The 16,017-nt window shown below is 41.9% G+C and overlaps 1 protein-coding gene and 1 long non-coding RNA gene across 6 annotated transcripts in view; both read left to right on the forward strand.

Annotated features, from left to right (window-relative positions):
* Positions 1-410: 410 nt before the first annotated feature.
* LOC308458619 lies at positions 411-5,875 on the forward strand. The gene is made up of 3 exons (XR_013977597.1): positions 411-1,692; positions 1,889-3,833; positions 4,587-5,875. It is a non-coding gene; the product is annotated as an uncharacterized lncRNA (long non-coding RNA).
* A 528-nt stretch (positions 5,876-6,403) lies between these two features.
* OLA1 (Obg like ATPase 1) overlaps positions 6,404-16,017 on the forward strand; it is an 89,536-nt gene continuing 79,922 nt past the window's right edge. The window contains exons 1-4 of one of the 5 annotated variants that reach the window (XM_080972070.1): positions 6,404-6,560; positions 7,655-7,755; positions 9,693-9,836; positions 14,478-14,605. In XM_080972070.1, the coding sequence (XP_080828196.1) occupies positions 7,655-7,755; positions 9,693-9,836; positions 14,478-14,605 (373 nt within the window). In that variant the 5' untranslated portion in view covers positions 6,404-6,560. Of the gene's footprint in view, positions 6,561-6,591; positions 6,792-7,373; positions 7,527-7,654; positions 7,756-9,692; positions 9,837-14,477; positions 14,606-16,017 lie in introns of those variants that run through there. The other 4 variants (XM_080972071.1, XM_080972069.1, XM_080972072.1 and 1 more) reach the window with 4 other exon arrangements.

Here is a 16,017-nt window from a genome sequence, read left to right on the forward strand (position 1 = left end):
AGCACAGAGTGCCACTCAGTCTGCTACCGAAAAGACTTGGAAACATAACAATTTCACCCTTTTATCAGCTTATCAGGTCTGAGTTACTTTGGACCAACACAGCAAAATACAGTGGTACCTCAGGTTACAGACGCTTCAGGTTACAGACTCCGCTAACCCAGAAATAGTACCTCAGGTTAAGAACTTTGCTTCAGGATGAGAACAGAAATCGCGTGGCGGCAGCGGGAGGCCCCATTAGCTAAAGTGGTACCTCCGGTTAAGAACGGTTTCAGGTTAAGAACGGACCTCCGGAACAAATTAAATACTTAACCCGAGGTACCACTGTATATGAATTAGTCCTGTTACTCTGCATAAATAAAGCAGGTTTAAGAGCAGGCATCGCACAATCATATTTTATTAAGTTTCAACATTTTGAGCACATACAATCAAAACACAATTACGCCTTTTTTCTTTCTTTCTTTTTGACTTCCCAACCCCGTTTTCCATGGAGCTGCTGTTTCTCCCTTTCTGCTGCACCCTATCTTCTATCAATTAAGACATAACCACAATATTATAATCTAATTACTTCTGTTGCTCATAGCTCAAATCCTGCTCACGTGTTCATCATACGATAGTGTTTCTTTAAGTAATTCGAAAAAGGCATCCATTCTTCCATAAAACACTCATTGTTAGATTCTCTTAATCTTGCTGTTAAGTTTTGCCAGTTCTGCATAGTCCAATATCTTGCACAAAACAAGTTTCTACATACAAGTCAGCATTCTGTTCCATGGGGAGACAGGGAAAACAGCTTCCTGAAATTGAGTAAAGCTTTTCCAGCCTCCGGGCGGAAGACTGTATGTAATAGGGATGCCATATTTCAGAAAGTGAAAATCCAGACACAAAAGTTGTTGAGCTTTTCTAGAAGAAGAAGAAGAAGAAGAAGAAGAAGTAGTAGTAGTAGTAGTAGTAGTAGTAGTAGTAGTTTTGGAGCTATTTTTAAGGAAATTCGCCAAAATCTAGATCCCAAGCACCTGGCATCACCATTCATGGCAGAGGCCATGCAAGATGGATGGACATATGCACTCAGATCATAGCTTGTGCTTATTGAATAAGCCAATGGAAGTAGATTTCCACCAATTGTTCTCCAACAGGCTTATTTGCATAGATTCTATTCTGTGGAAGTTTTGACAGTTGGGATTTCAACCACGATCGTAGCCAGGATTTTTGTTAGCAGGGGGCAGGTCTTTTGTTAGGGGGGGCAGAACAGAAGCGATTGGTCAGTTAGCTAAGTAGTCCTATTGTTTTACTTGAAGGGGAGGAGCTGCCCCTACCTGCCCCGCCTTGGCTATGCCCATGCTTTCAGCTGACTAGCGGTTGGGGGAAGAACAAGTTGCACTAGCAGTTGGCTGCGAGGGGCTGTCTGGTCAAATCTGTCAAGAAAAAGAGGGCATTTTGGAAGAAAACGTACTAATTCCTCACAACTTGGAGAAGTTTCACTTGGCTAGTATTGGAAGTGGGCTAGACAGCAAATTGCGCCTTTGAGCAACATGGCAAGATCCTGTTGCCTCGATCTAGCTGGTATTTCTTCAGATTTGTTTCCGGGGACAACTGCTTTCTTGGGATTACTTGTGAACTGCTGGCAGATAATTTGGCAATTACTAAGGACATGCGAAGAAGTGACTGTGGTGGTGACTTTGAAGTGACTCTTAAGAGGTATTGTTTTCATTTGTGCTAATCATTTCGTAATTTTCATTAGCCTAGCTCTGTAATCATCTGCATGGTGATTTGAGAGGAAGCTCTGTTGAACTCAGGGCAATTTACTTCTGAGTAAATATGCAGAGGCTCAGGCTGTACATGGAACAATGTTAGTTTTGGTTAACATGTGCTTTTTTTCTTAAAAAATGTTTAGGGGTACTCTCATTTTGACTCAAGAAAATCGCCGGGAAAGGAAATGAAGCCGCCATCGGAGGTGGTGGCAACGAAACTGACCAATCACCGTGCTAGATTCCAACTCCTACTTCACACATTAAACGCTCGCTTCCGTCTGAGACTCAGGAAACACCGTGACAGGAAATGAGGCCGCCATTGGAGGTAGCAACGGAACTGACGATTCACTGTGCTAGAGTAAAAACTATTAATTAATTTTTTTTTAAATTAGTTTCTTCTCCCATTAGGTTCACAAAATGTTTAGGGGTATGCGTACCCCTGCATCCCCTCAGAAAAAAGCACTGGTGTATACAGGCAATGGCCATTGCAAGTGTTATTCCTGCCCCCCTGTTTGTGTAGGCAGAGCGTGCATAAGTGCGCCCTGTCCATTACACTCCTATTCTATCCTATTCCTGGTCAAAAAGGACCCACACATCAGTGATTTTGCATCAATTTGATGCGCCTAGAATGGTTGCCACCTGTTAATAGGTCAGTTAGGTCTGGAAACATGTAATTGGGGATGGATTAAAGCTCAGAGGTAGAGTACAGTGGTACCTCAGGTTAAGAACTTAATTCGTGCTGGAGGTCCGTTCTTAACCTGAAACTGTTCTTAACCTGAGGTACCACTTTAGCTAATGGGGCCTCCCGCTGCCGCCGTGCAATTTCTGTTCTCATCCTGAAGCAAAGTTCTTAATCCGAGGTACTATTTCTGGGTCAGCGGGGTCTGTAACCTGAACCGTCTGTAACCAGAGGTACCACTGTACATGTCTTGCATGGTTGTAAGCATCTTCAGTTAAAATTATCTCTAGTAGCAGACCAGGAAAAAGCTGGTGATCTTGAAGAGCTGTTACCAATCAGTAAGAAGATACAGTGTTACCTGGGGCTACATATGCTTCAGGATACATACGCTTCAGGTTACAGACTCCGCTAACCCAGAAATAGTACCTCGGGTTAAGAACTTTGCTTCAGGATGAGAACAGAAATCATGCTCCGGCGGCACGGCAGTAGCTGGAGGCCCCATTAGCTAAAGTGGTGCTTTAGGTTAAGAACAGTTTCAGGTTAAGAACGGCCCTCCGGAACGAATTAAGTACTTAACCCGAGGTACCACTGTAGTGCTGAGATGGATGGACCAATGATCCTGGAAAGCAGCTCACAGATGCTACTCTGTGCAAGCTGAGCTAAACCAAGGTTTGGCTTAGGATGTCATCCAAACCAGAACTCATGGTTAAACTTTCTGCTCACTAATCATGAGCTTGTAGCCAAGAACAAACCTTGGCTTAGCACAGTGCAGTGCAGCGCAGCAGTAAAAAAAACTCCAGGGGAAACCAGAGCAACTATGTGCTTCTCTCCAGGGGCCTGCATGTTTGTGTGTTTCCAGTAAGTAAGTTTGGCTTACGCTGCTGTGCAAACTAGGCCTGTACGTGACATGGTAAGGCTATTGTGAGTATGCAGCAGTGGGACTATATGGTTCTTCAGCAAAACACTGATTCAGTTTAAATTTGAATTAAAAACAACAAAAATATGAGTCGCACCAGCTGATGTCCAGCACTGCAGAGAGGCAGAGGCACTCAATAGTGAGGGCAAGGAGGAAGAAATGCTTTCAAAAAAATGATGTATAGGTAGAATCTACTTGGTAATATCTGCCCACATCCTGTGAAAATAATGTTGACCTGCTTGGCATTTGCTGCTTGAAATGGGGAAAGGACTTAAATGCAACAGTTTGACGTGGCAACTTGTGTGGAAAGGAAGGGCAGATGGCAATGAAAAACTGGGGGGTGGGGGGAGATAAAGGAAGAACTCAGGTGTGGACTGTCTTAATTTGGCTACAGATTAGAACAAATTCACAGTATACTATACACTTATTTCTGCCCCTGTCACTCCATACAGCAAATTTTAGAGGAACAGGCCAAGGCTGATGTATTAGTACAGTGGTGCCTCGCAAGACGAAATTAATTCGTTCCGCGAGCTTTTTCGTCTAGCGAATTTTTCGTCTTGCGAAGCACGAAATCCCATAGGAATGCATTGAAATTCAATTAATGCGTTCCTATGGTCAAAAAAAGTCCAAACAAAGCCAAATTTGGTACAACAAGAGTTTATTAAGTGCTCTTTAAAGTCACACATACTGTAAAGAGCATTTCAAAAATTGAAGGAACAATAAATTAAGTTTCTAAACATGACAGAAAAACATTTTTTTTTTTAAAAAAAACATGGCCCAATGGTCACAGAAAATCATAAAAATTCAAAACAAAAACAAAAACCACAAGCTCCCAGATTCTTGCAAACCCCTCCCCAACACCAAGTCCTTGAATTCCAAACACCCCAACCCAAAATCCAAAACCCCCCCAAAAAGTTTTTAAAGTTTAACTTACCAAATGGCTGCAAAAGAAGTTTTGGTAAAGCTTCAAAAATCAGCAAAGTCTTCAAAAACCTCAAAAAAGGCTACCACACCGCATGCTATGAGTTGCTCCTCGAAGTCAAGTCGCAACTGCGCCTCTTCAAGCAATGCACCCCGGGTATTAACGGTTTTACGAAAAAGGAAACAAACTTGCAAGATGTTTTCGTCTTGCGAAGCAAGCCCATAGGGAAATTCGTCTTGCGAAGCAGCTCAAAAAACGCAAAACACTTTCGTCTAGCGACTTTTTCGTCTTACAAGGCATTCGTCTTGCGGGGCACCACTGTAGTTATTGGTAAGCACTTTGTCCTACTAAGAGCATTGGCTCCTTTGCCCTGAAAGTGATAGCAGTTGTGTGGAGTGCAGTAGAGGAGGCAGAGGCCACACATCAGAAACGGGGCTGGATAAAGCAACAGGGCCTTATGTTCAACACCCATGGCTTAAATCTAATTAGTTCTCAAAGAAAATAAACGAGATGTAACCTAGGGAACTTCCTGTCATTCCAAATGACACAGTAACTTGTTTTCTTTCCATTTGTGCAGAATGTTTTAAATTGCTGATGTTGGCTAGAGAGTGACAATGAAGTGAGGTATTCGGTGCTTCGGCTGTCATTTCTACATGTCAAATGACCAGCACTTGGGCTTGTTATTTTCAGAACAGATTATTGTACAAAGCACATATGGGGAAAACAGTCTTCGTCTTCTGCTCCTGGTGTAGTTGAAATGGCAGTCGTAAAAAAAAAAGTGACAAAAAGAAACCCATACTGGGATGGAACTGGTGTTTACTCAGTCAGGAAGAAACCAGGGCCACAAGCATCCTTAGTTATGGAGATTCATCGTTATAGAAGCTCTGTTTGGCAAGGTGCAATCCTGTACTGTACACATTCACTCAGGACTAAACTCAATTGAATTCAGCAGGTCTAACTTCCATGTAAACATGCACAGGACTTCATAGCCTTGGCTCCACCAGGATTGGCAACTGACGACAATCCTGGTCCCCCAGGTGGTCACCTCACAAAGGTTTGCCTGACCTCTTAACACTTGTTGATTTGGCTCGGATTACAATGTCTAATTCACAACCCAGGAAGTATGCTTACTTATCAGTGGGTTCACCACACCCCTTAGTACTACGCCCTAATACACACGAGCCTGGCTTTTTCCACTGAGGAAATTAGCCCTGACAACCCCTAACCTTAATTAAATTATAGCACCTATAAATCTCTGACAATACGTAACTTCTAAGGATTTCAAAAAAGATAACTTTATGTTTCCCATACTTGGGAAACTTCAGCAGCGGTCTCATGCACACTTTTCTAGGAGCAAGCCCCACTGAATTATTCCGCTTCCCAATGAAATCGAGAGTTGTACAAGGCTTAGCACATTTACTCAGAAGCAAGTCCTATTGATTTCAATAGGGCTCATTTCCCCAGGGTTTAGGACTGAAGCCTTTGTGACCTCTGAGGTCCTCTTGCTGTACAGATGGGTTTCCCCAAACTTGGGTCTCCAGCTGTTGTGGGACTACAACTCCCACCATCCCTAGCTAGCAGGACCAGTGGTCAGGGATGATGTGAACTGCAGTGAAGAAGAAGAAGAAGAAGAAGAAGAAGAAGAAGAAGAAGAAGAAGAAGAAGAAGAAGCAGCAGCAGCAGCAGCAGCAGCAGCAGCAGCAGCAGCAGCTGCTGGAGAGACCCAAGTTTGGGAACACCGGCTGATGCAGTTTCCATTCCAGGCAGGCAGGCAGGCAAAACCCCTGAGGAACCACGCGCCAGAGTCGGGAGGAGGTGGCACATCAGGAAGCAGCGGCAGATAAGCGATGAGAGTCTTTGAGCCACGTCCAGAGACGGGAATCTCCATCTCCTTTTGCGTCTTTCCAGGTCTGGCATCCCGGAACCCGGAAGTAAGAGGCGGCATCGGCGTCGCCACCTTTCCCTGCCCCCTCCCGCCCCCACCCCTCGCGAGACCCGCCATTCCTTCCTGCCTTCCTTCCTCCTCGCGCAGGTATACTCAGGCAACCCAGTCCTTCAACACACACACACACACGCACGCACACCCCACCCCTCCTGCGTCCCTCCGCTTCCCCTGCGTGACCTTTGCCCTCGGGCCGAGTCCCCGCCCAATAGGGAAGCTGGCAGTCCCGCCTGTTCCGCCGGCTGGCTGAGTCGGGCGACAGGCAGCGTGTCGGCACGCGCGAGGGGTCTTCTCGCGGTGGGGGAGAGCGCGAGCGAGAGTCCCAACCGTCCCTCCCTCCCCCCTCAGAGGCAACGGTGAAGACGCTCAGCTGGGCCCGCGCGGCTTTCGTGAGGGTGGGGGGTGGGGTGTCCGCGTTTCATTCTTCGCCGCGTGCCTCTCAGGCGGCGGACGAGGCGGCGGCGAGGAGGAGGAGGAGGAGGCCCAGCTCGGCTTTTCCCGCCTCAGTTGTGGCGGCGGCGGCGGCGGCTGCCACGCGGGCCGGGCCGGCTGGAAAGAGAGAGAGAGAGGCCTGCTGCTGCCCGTCGGTGCGTTGCGTGGCTGGGAAGCGACCCTCTGAGGCTGCGTCGGGCTTCACTTGCCCACCGCCACCTGCCAGCCCGCTGTGGTTTGGGGGCCGTGGCCGAGCCGCCTGAGGTGGGGTGGGCTGGGCCGCATGCCTTACTGGTTGTGACGGCGTGGGGAGGAAAGCGAAGGTGCTCCCCATGCCCAGTTCGTGAGGCGGCGGGGTGGCTTAAGGTAAATGGGCCGCTCGCTGTTTTCGGCCGCCCGAGGCCGTGAGGTAGGGCAGCCGGTAAGCCGAGCCCTTTCTCCGCGTGCGCGCAGGCGCGGTGCTGGCAGGGAAGCGGGCGGTGTTGGCTCGCTCGGCTCCGGGGTTTTTGCTGTAGGATCCTGCTCTCCTCGCGAGCCGCCAAGTTGTGCTGCTCGCCCGGCCGGTGTGCTGCTCCCTCCGCTCAGCCCTCCCGCCAGCTCGTTTGACTGCCCGGGGAAGCCTCTGCGGCTGCCACTCAGAGCCGAGCACGTCAGGTGGAGCCGTAGCGGGTGCTGAATTTCAATCCGTCCTTTGGGATCCGAGCCGGTTATTTTTAGCACGGCATTTCTTAGGGACTTTGCAGAAGCTGCAGCAGCAGCAGCAGCAGCCCAGCCCAGCTGGCTTGGGATTTGTGGTTGCACGAAGGGTGCCATGCGCAGCCCTGTTGTGCCTGGCTGGTGGCTGGCCCTTGGGCATCCCAGAGGACATTCTCGCCATGGCTCCCAAAAAGGTATTGGGCATGTTTTAGAAAGCTGACATGTTCACCTCGGTTTATGTATCAGAACGCATGTTGCCTTGGGAGTCCTGGAGGTAAGCAAGGGAGTTTGGGATTTAAGTGGCTTCTGTTTTTCATTTCAGATGCCCCCCAAAAAGGGAGGTGATGGACTCAAGCCACATCCAATCGTTGGAAGATTCGGGACAACCCTGAAAATTGGCATTGTTGGCTTGCCAAATGTTGGGTAGGTGATTCAAGGGGGATAAACTTTGCTTAGTCATCCTAAAGATAGTAGGCCCTCCTGAATAAATTAGTGTTATGCTGCAGTATAAACACTGTGAAATATTGGTTGAGATTAGCATTTATGCTTATAAGTTCATGCTTATGTTTTACTTAAATTAGATCATTTTTGAACAAAAGGTGTTTTGAGTTGCTGTTTGAAAAAAGATATATTTTACTGAACTGGGCTTAATAAATAGATTGATAGATAACTGATAAGAAATGAAATTATTTTAATGAATGGAAATACCTTTATAAATAATTGAATTTTCTCTACAAACATTTTAACCTTAATTATCCAACAGTTGATTTTTATTGTGATGTTATTTTGTCTGTAAATTATCTGGAAAGGAATAGTTATTATTTATTGGAAATATGTGTAAAAGAACACAAGTCTTTGTTTCATATAGGCACTTTTCGTTAGACCAGCTTCCTTGGATTGTTTAAAGATGTGAGGAAGTTTAAACATTTACTATTAAAAGCAATGCTGCACTGAAAGCACATTAGCTGATAGCTTCTAACCTATTTATGGCTGATACATGCAGAATAATAATAATAATAATAATAATAATAATTTATTATTTATACCCCCCATTTGACTGTATTGATACAGCGGGTGGAGAGATGAAGGTAAAGAACCTTGTCAGACTGTCAACTTTTTTCTGTTTAGTTAGGTATTTAAACTCTATAAAGGTAATTATACTATGCAGAAAGAAGGGGCACAGTTTATATAGAAACAATCTTTCTTTTGGGGGGTCTGTCTCTTTCAGTATTTAGTTCCAACAGTGTACTAGATGTTCTGAAGAATTGGTGCTATGGCCTCTCTCTAGAGCTTGTGAAGTCTGAGTCGAGAACTGACAGATAAATATTGGGGAATAGTAGTGGAGAGAGGTGTAGCAATAGGAATATAGGAATATATGTTGGTGTGGTTCACAAACAGAAAGGAGGCCTGTTTTGGAAATGGAGCAGTATAGCTGAAACTGGGAATAGTACTGGAAGGTGGAGACAGCGTTTAAAGTTGTTTGTAAATAGAATTATGATGGGTTAAGATGCAAGAGACACGGAGATACATAAGAATTTTGCCACTGATTTCTGTGATAAGAGATGCTGTCATGAGATATTGATGAAATAGTGGTCACAAATTGTATTGCGGATACATTATTGCACTTCAGGTCTTCAAATAAGTGCTTTGAGTTAGAAACCAATGTAACCTAAAACACACTCATCATTGGTAGAAAAAGTTTTTGCTGATCTGCCAGTTTTGTTCAGAGTAAATAGGCTGACTTTGCTTTTACCTAAGCTTCTGTCAGATTATGCCATAGATGCCACAATGGTACATTAGACCAAAATGTTGGAATTGTTTTAGCAAAAGCAACTTCTATTTTTTTTTAAAAAGTTTCAGCATGAATAACTGTTTCCCAGAAAGAAAGAAAACTTGGAAGAGGCTCTATAACTGGGAAGTTACAGTGGCAGATGGGCATTGTTTTCATGCTTGTGGGCTTCTCAGAAGCATGTGGTGGATTTCTGAGGGAAGCAGGATGCTGGACTAAATGGAGCTTCTATATGATTGAATAGGGCGCTTAATGTGATAACCAAAGCCTGAACATGAGCTGTCCAAATCTAGAAAGTCATTACAGTGGGTAAGAAGTTGAAATGTTACTTTAAAGAATTGCTGAGCTACAGATAAAACAACTTTGGAGGGATTCCAGTGGAAACCTGGAAAGACTTAGATGTTTCCCTTGCTGTCTGTGCAAAAATAATGCAAAGGTATAGGCGGCATTAAAAGTATAAAAGAACACGGCGGTGCCCAGCGTCCAACACAAATGTACACTATATAATGTTGCACATATGGTATTATTGGGAAGCTGATCTCAAATATTGCAACATTTTCTTTTCTTAAAGGAAATCTACCTTTTTCAATGTATTAACCAAGAGTCAAGCTGCAGCAGAGAACTTTCCTTTCTGCACTATTGATCCAAATGAGAGCAGAGTACCTGTACCAGATGAAAGATTTGATTTCCTTTGCCAGTACCACAAGCCTCCAAGGTTAGTACCACACATGTTATCAGTTGGTTGTTTCTATGTAAAGAAATAAGCTTCTCAATAAGCAATATTTTCGCAAAATCCATTTTTAAGTATTTAAGTGTTTTGAAGTTGTGTTGTTTGGTTTTTTAAAAAAGGATTGCTTTTGAACAATAATCTAGTGAGAGGACCTCATAGTTTGAAAATAGGAATTCTTCAGGCAACTTGAAATAATCTTGCAAGCAAGTCAACATGCCTGAACTTTCTTATTAGCCTGCTTGTTCATACATGTGAAAGCCATTGTGGCACATGAACATCTGAAAGGGGGGGGGGGGAGATTGTGTTTCCATCTACAAAATTCTCCTTACCTGGATATTATTCGTATTTACCACATACAAGTGGCTGCTTAGATGTCTGCCTTTAAAGTAGATCACATAAAAAGCTTCACTATTGCCTATTTTCTTCATACCCCTATATCTAAGGCAGAGTGAACAGTGAACCAAGAAATTAAAACCACAAATTATTCCTTTAGTTTTAAACACTAAAACTAAATTCTTTCCAACTTCTAATTGCATTTGCCCCTGATATTTGGAGCATCAATTCCCACTACTTTCCCACTGCTGTTATATGAGCTGATGGGCCTTCTGGGATCAAACAAACTTCTCTCCCATGGAACTAATTCTTGTAGAGTCCTCGGCTTGTGACCTATCTCCTTCTATCACCATTCTGTATAGTGTAGCATTATTTTCTGGGCTCTCTTTGGTGTTGACTGTAGAGAACTTAAGCCATTATTCTTAGGATGCTTTGCAGGGGGAAGTTCTTCTGCAGTTGGTGGGACTTGCTTCTGAGTAAACAGGCTTCACAATTGTATTGTTTAAAAAAGCTATGTTGAGCTCCTGGCTCTTTTAATCTGATAGTCTGTTAAATCGTTTTTGTTAGTAAGAAGTTAGTTTGTTGTATATCCCAAGCTTTAATGGAGTTAAGGCATGCTAACGTGAATATAATGTCTGTAAAGATTTAGTAAATATCCAATTTTTCCAAAGGACGTTCTTTTAGTTGAAGATCATTAGTAAAGAACAAGAAATTCCAGTTTTTATAATCATACATAGATAACTTTTTTTGGTGTCTAAACATTTTGGTGTGTTTTCCGTTTTTGTTTTGGTTGTGGGTAAGAATGCATTCCAAAGTTTATACAAGAATATAAAGTGTGTGAAGTATTGTCTGATGTCTCCTTTGTGAACTAAGACTCTTTAACATAAGTGTGGGGAATGTCAGGCCTGGGAGTCAAATTTGGCTCTTCAATACTCTCTATCTGGCTCTTGGGATGCCTCACTGGCTCTGCTGTGTGTCTTCCTTGAGTGCTTCTGCTGTGCTGTGTATTTGAATTGTGATAATGTGTCTTGCTTGTCTGCATGGTGTGATGTGTTTGGAAATTGTCTGCATGGTATGATGTGTTTGGAAATTATTTTTTTTTAAAAATTTTATTATTAAATTTTATTTAATAAAAAATAAAATAAAAATAAAATTTATTTAATAAAAAATAAAAGAAAAAATATATAAGTAACCAACTACAAAAAGATAAAGAAAAGTACATGTGTTTGGAAATTATTTGTTTTAGGTGTATGGCCCTAAAATATTAAACAAACAATAAAAAACCCAAATCTGATCTACTGTACAAAGACAAGAGTTCACCCCCCTTTTTTTTGTGTCTCTGGTCCTGCCCACTGTTAAGGCATGATAGCTCAGTTGGTAGAGTATGAGACTCTTAAATCTCCGGGTTGTGGATTCGAGCCCCATATTAGGCAAAAGTTTCCTGCTTTGCAGGGTTGAACTACATGACCCTGGTGGTCCCTTTCAGTTCTACAGTTCTATGATTCTGTGAGGCACTGTGGCTCCTGCCTGAAAAACATTCCCCACCCTAATACTTAAGTCATGAGCTAAAATTTCTGACTTTAAATAACCATTTAGGTATTACCTTGAAGATTTCATGATCATGCTATTAAGCCCAGGAGCTTAACATACTCAAAATGCCCCTTTCTTCAGGAGGATTTTTCTATCCTTTTTTTAAGTTGTCCCACCCTAAAGGCAAACTAAATCATAACTATTTATGATTTAAGTTAATACTTAGCAAAATGGCATTAGAAATATAATTCAGATTTTTATTAACCTGTAAGTACTTGGGTTATTGCTATTGTGTTGCAAAACATGTTAGATATAGTGCATAGTTTAGCTATATGACAGCAATATTAAATATTTATATGAACTACTTATCTTGTACTTTTCTTTAGGAAATGAATGTTTGCCAAATAGAATGATTAAAATCAATTCTATATATAAAGTGCTGGTTTTAAGCTTTAAAGCAAGGGTTGCTAACCTGAGACCATCCAGATCTTGTTGCCATGCTGAGTGGGAGCTGTAGTCCAGTTACATCTGGAGGACCACAGGTTATGCACTCTTGTTTTAAAGCTTTAAATGGCGTGGAGCAAGGTTACCTGAAATAATTGGTTTTTCCTATATATACCTATTTGAAGCTTAACATCTTCCTCAGAAACCCTTGTCTAAGTGCCATCCAAGATGAGGCAGGTAATCACCAGGGAGAGACCTCTTTGGTAGTAGCCCAATTATGGAAAGTTTTCTCATACAGGTTTGCTTGATGGCACCTTTGTAGTCTTTTTGGAACTGGAGGAAGAGTTTAAAAACCACACACAACAACTTAACATATTATTATCTGATTATCTTATATTTAAAATCTTAATTGTGCTTTTAGTTTAAAATCATTTTTAATGTATTATAAGTTTTTGTTTTGTAAGTTTTGTATTTGTTTTGTAAGTTGGCCAGGCAACCTATGTTAGGGAGCGGCTATTTAAGTTCCATTAGAATAAGATTTATCCTTGCTGGTGGAAGGCAGTAGGAAGTTTCAAAGACTGGGAAGGCCTTTTTAGGGTGGCTTACATAGAAAGGATAATTCCAATATAATACAATCAAAGTTAAATGATTAAAACATTCAAACTATTAGTTTGAAACTAGCAATAATATAAAACCCTAAAATGATTAGCACAAAGTAGCTCAGAATAAATAGGTTTTAAAAGCTTGTTCAATAGCCAGCCTCAAAGGGGTTAAACATATGTACCTTGGGAGGGAGTTGTAATCTAGGATTTGTAATCTAGGAGTCATATACTCCCTATAAGTGGCTTTTTAAAAATAAAGGCCTTACCACCACCTCTTTAGACCCAGTGGAAAATTTCCCTCTTCTTGAGAGGCATTGGCCACTTCCATTATTTTAGTAGCTGCTGCAAATAATAATAATAGTTATTATTATTATTTATTTCTTATATCTTATTTGCCAGGAAGGACAAGGGTTGAACGTCCACTAGTGGCCAGAATTGTGGAAACCTTTTTGAAAATATATATTTCTGAGCTTTGACAGCAGTCATTTTTAGAATAGTGCCATAAAATTATCTATCATTAGAAATATAATTTAATGCATAATATAATGCAATAAACTGTTGAATTATCTTTATTCTAGTGAAAGTTATAGCCAAATGAAATAAGTTATACACAGAAAACCATGATAAAGGGTATCTCATAACTTCTCACCATTTCTGTTAGTACTTAGTGTGGAAACCTTTTGCTGCAGTTACAGCCCTACAACGGCATCCCATTGAGTGAACCAAAGATTTTAGTTCATCAGGTGTTATAACGTGTAACCAAGATTGTATGATTGCTTCTATCAGTTGTGCTCTATTCCTTGCTTGCTTCTGACTGACAGGTTTCTTTAATCGGCTCTACAGATTTTCTTTTGGATTCAGGTCAGGGCTACTACATCGCTTTCTAGGTGACTAGTCAACTCTTTTCACTCTGTTTGTCATTGGTCAATTTTTAGTTAAAGAAATCCCCTTCATGTTACATAAGGCAGTTGTGCTTTCTTTTTCTGATTATTGGACTATAACTTTTAATAGAATAAAGATAATTTGACAGAGTTTGTTGCATTATATTCTGCATTAAAATTTCTTTCTAATGATACAAAAATTTTATAGTATTATTATAAAAAAGATGGATGTTATGAGCCATCAGACCTTAGAAATGCAACTTTTTCTAAAGGTTTCCACAATTTTGGCCACAAGTATGCATGTGGTAGGCCTCAATTCTTAAAGAGTCCTTTCCACAACTTCAGGATCTGCAAATTGAAAAGTCTACAACAGCAAATATTGAAGTTACAAGGGGTGTATGTTTTCTTTATTACTAGTTTGAGCTGTTCACTTAAAACTGCATGTAGGTGTTCAGAGTACAGGGTGGGTGGCTAATTTGTGGCCCTCCGGGTATTTCTGGACTCCAGCTTGGATCAGCCCTAGCTGGCATGATCAGTAACCAGGGATGATGGAGGATATAGATGGAGGATATATAGGACTATATGATGTATAGGGAAGTTTTTAATGGTTGGTGTTTTTCTGTGGTTTTGCAGCCCAGAGTGGCTCGGGAAACCCAGCCAGTTGGGTGGGGTATAAATAATAAAATTATTATTATTAGTCCATCAACAACGGGAGGGTCACATGTTCCCCAGCCCAGCATAGATTTTTCTGGGTGTGTGTGCTCTGAAGATACTTGCACATATGTGGTAATATTGAACTATGTTTCTAATTACAAAAATCTTAAATTATCTTTCAGCAAAATTCCAGCCTTTCTGAATGTAGTGGATATTGCTGGCCTTGTGAAAGGAGCCCATGCTGGACAGGGACTAGGAAATGCCTTTTTGTCACACATTAGCGCCTGTGATGGAATCTTTCATCTACTGCGTATGTAAACTTACTTTTGAATTTTTTTTATAGTATTTAAGGATGTGGCTTGCCTAAGAACTGGGGCCTCTAAAGACAAGCTACTCAAGCCATATTAAATGTGCATCTGCTACGATTAAGTCATAACAATATGATAACCTTACTCCACCGTGGTATTCTGAGGAGAACACAGTACAGTGGTACCTCAGGTTACATACGCTTCAGGTTACAGACTTGGCTAACCCAGAAATAGTACCTTGGGTTAAGAACTTTGCTTCAGGATGAGAACAGAAATCGTGCTCCGGCGGCACGGCAGCAGCAGGAGGCCCCACTAGCTAAAGTGGTGCTTCAGGTTAAGAACAGTTTCAGGTTAAAAACGGACCTCCGGAACGAATTAAGTACTTAACCTGAGGTACCACTGTAGAGGCTTCTGCTGAAGAAAGGGGTGGGTGAACTCATTTTTTGGCTGTTTTCCCCTTGAAGCCACCCTCTCCCCAGCCATTTCCTACACTATTCTATAGGGTCCCCAGTCCACCCAAGCAGATTTTAGGGGCTCAGGAGGATATAGGTAGAAGAGAGTATCAGCAAAAATAACCCACCCTCTAGCAGCTGAAATGGCTTGTTAGTGGAGTTTCAGTGCTGAAAAATATGGACCCAATCTTGTGTTTCCGTTGTAATGCGTGGCTTTGCCCAAATATACTTTGCATTTAGTACATCATGAAGAATAATTTATTTCAGAGATACTGAATTGTATTTTTCATAACATTTCAAAATGCTGAGCAAGGTAACAGTATTTATTTAAGATGTGAAGGAAATAAGCAGCTATCTTATCTTTAAAAGACATCTGAAGGCAGCCCTGTTTAGGGAAGTTTTTAATATTTAATGCTGTATTGTTTTTAACACTCGATTGGAAGCCGCCCAGAGTGGCTGGGGAAACTCAGCCAGATGGGCGGGGTATAAATAAATTATTATTATAATTATTATTATTATTATTATTAATTAAGGTATAGGACCAGGGAATTATTATTTAACCATAAAGAATAAATTTTTCATCCAGTCTAAATACTTTGAGGCAAAACGTTTCTTATGTCCCAGTGAAAATATCCATTTGATGTTCAAAAGTCAAATCCATTTAGAATAAGTAGCAGGGGCACCGACTTGGGCCCCAGATTCTTGGTGCCCAGCGTTCGTGACATGACGTCATGACATCATGTGCCCTGTGGCCTCAGGACCTATCACTGGAAGTCAGACCCGAGGTCTCACAAGGCTTCGGACGTGACTTGTGGGTGCTCGGGCCGCCAGGGCCCCCTAGAGATGCTGCCACTGATAAGTATTGGACTTAAGTTATATTTAGGATAATTTCCCACTGCTATGGATTTGTAGTAGTTTTTTCTTCTTCTTCATTTTGGAAAAGCACTGACTGCCAGAACATT

This window comes from Podarcis pityusensis (genome assembly GCF_964106645.2).
Source record: "Podarcis pityusensis genome assembly, chromosome: 1".
Taxonomy (NCBI): Eukaryota; Metazoa; Chordata; class Lepidosauria; order Squamata; family Lacertidae; genus Podarcis; species Podarcis pityusensis.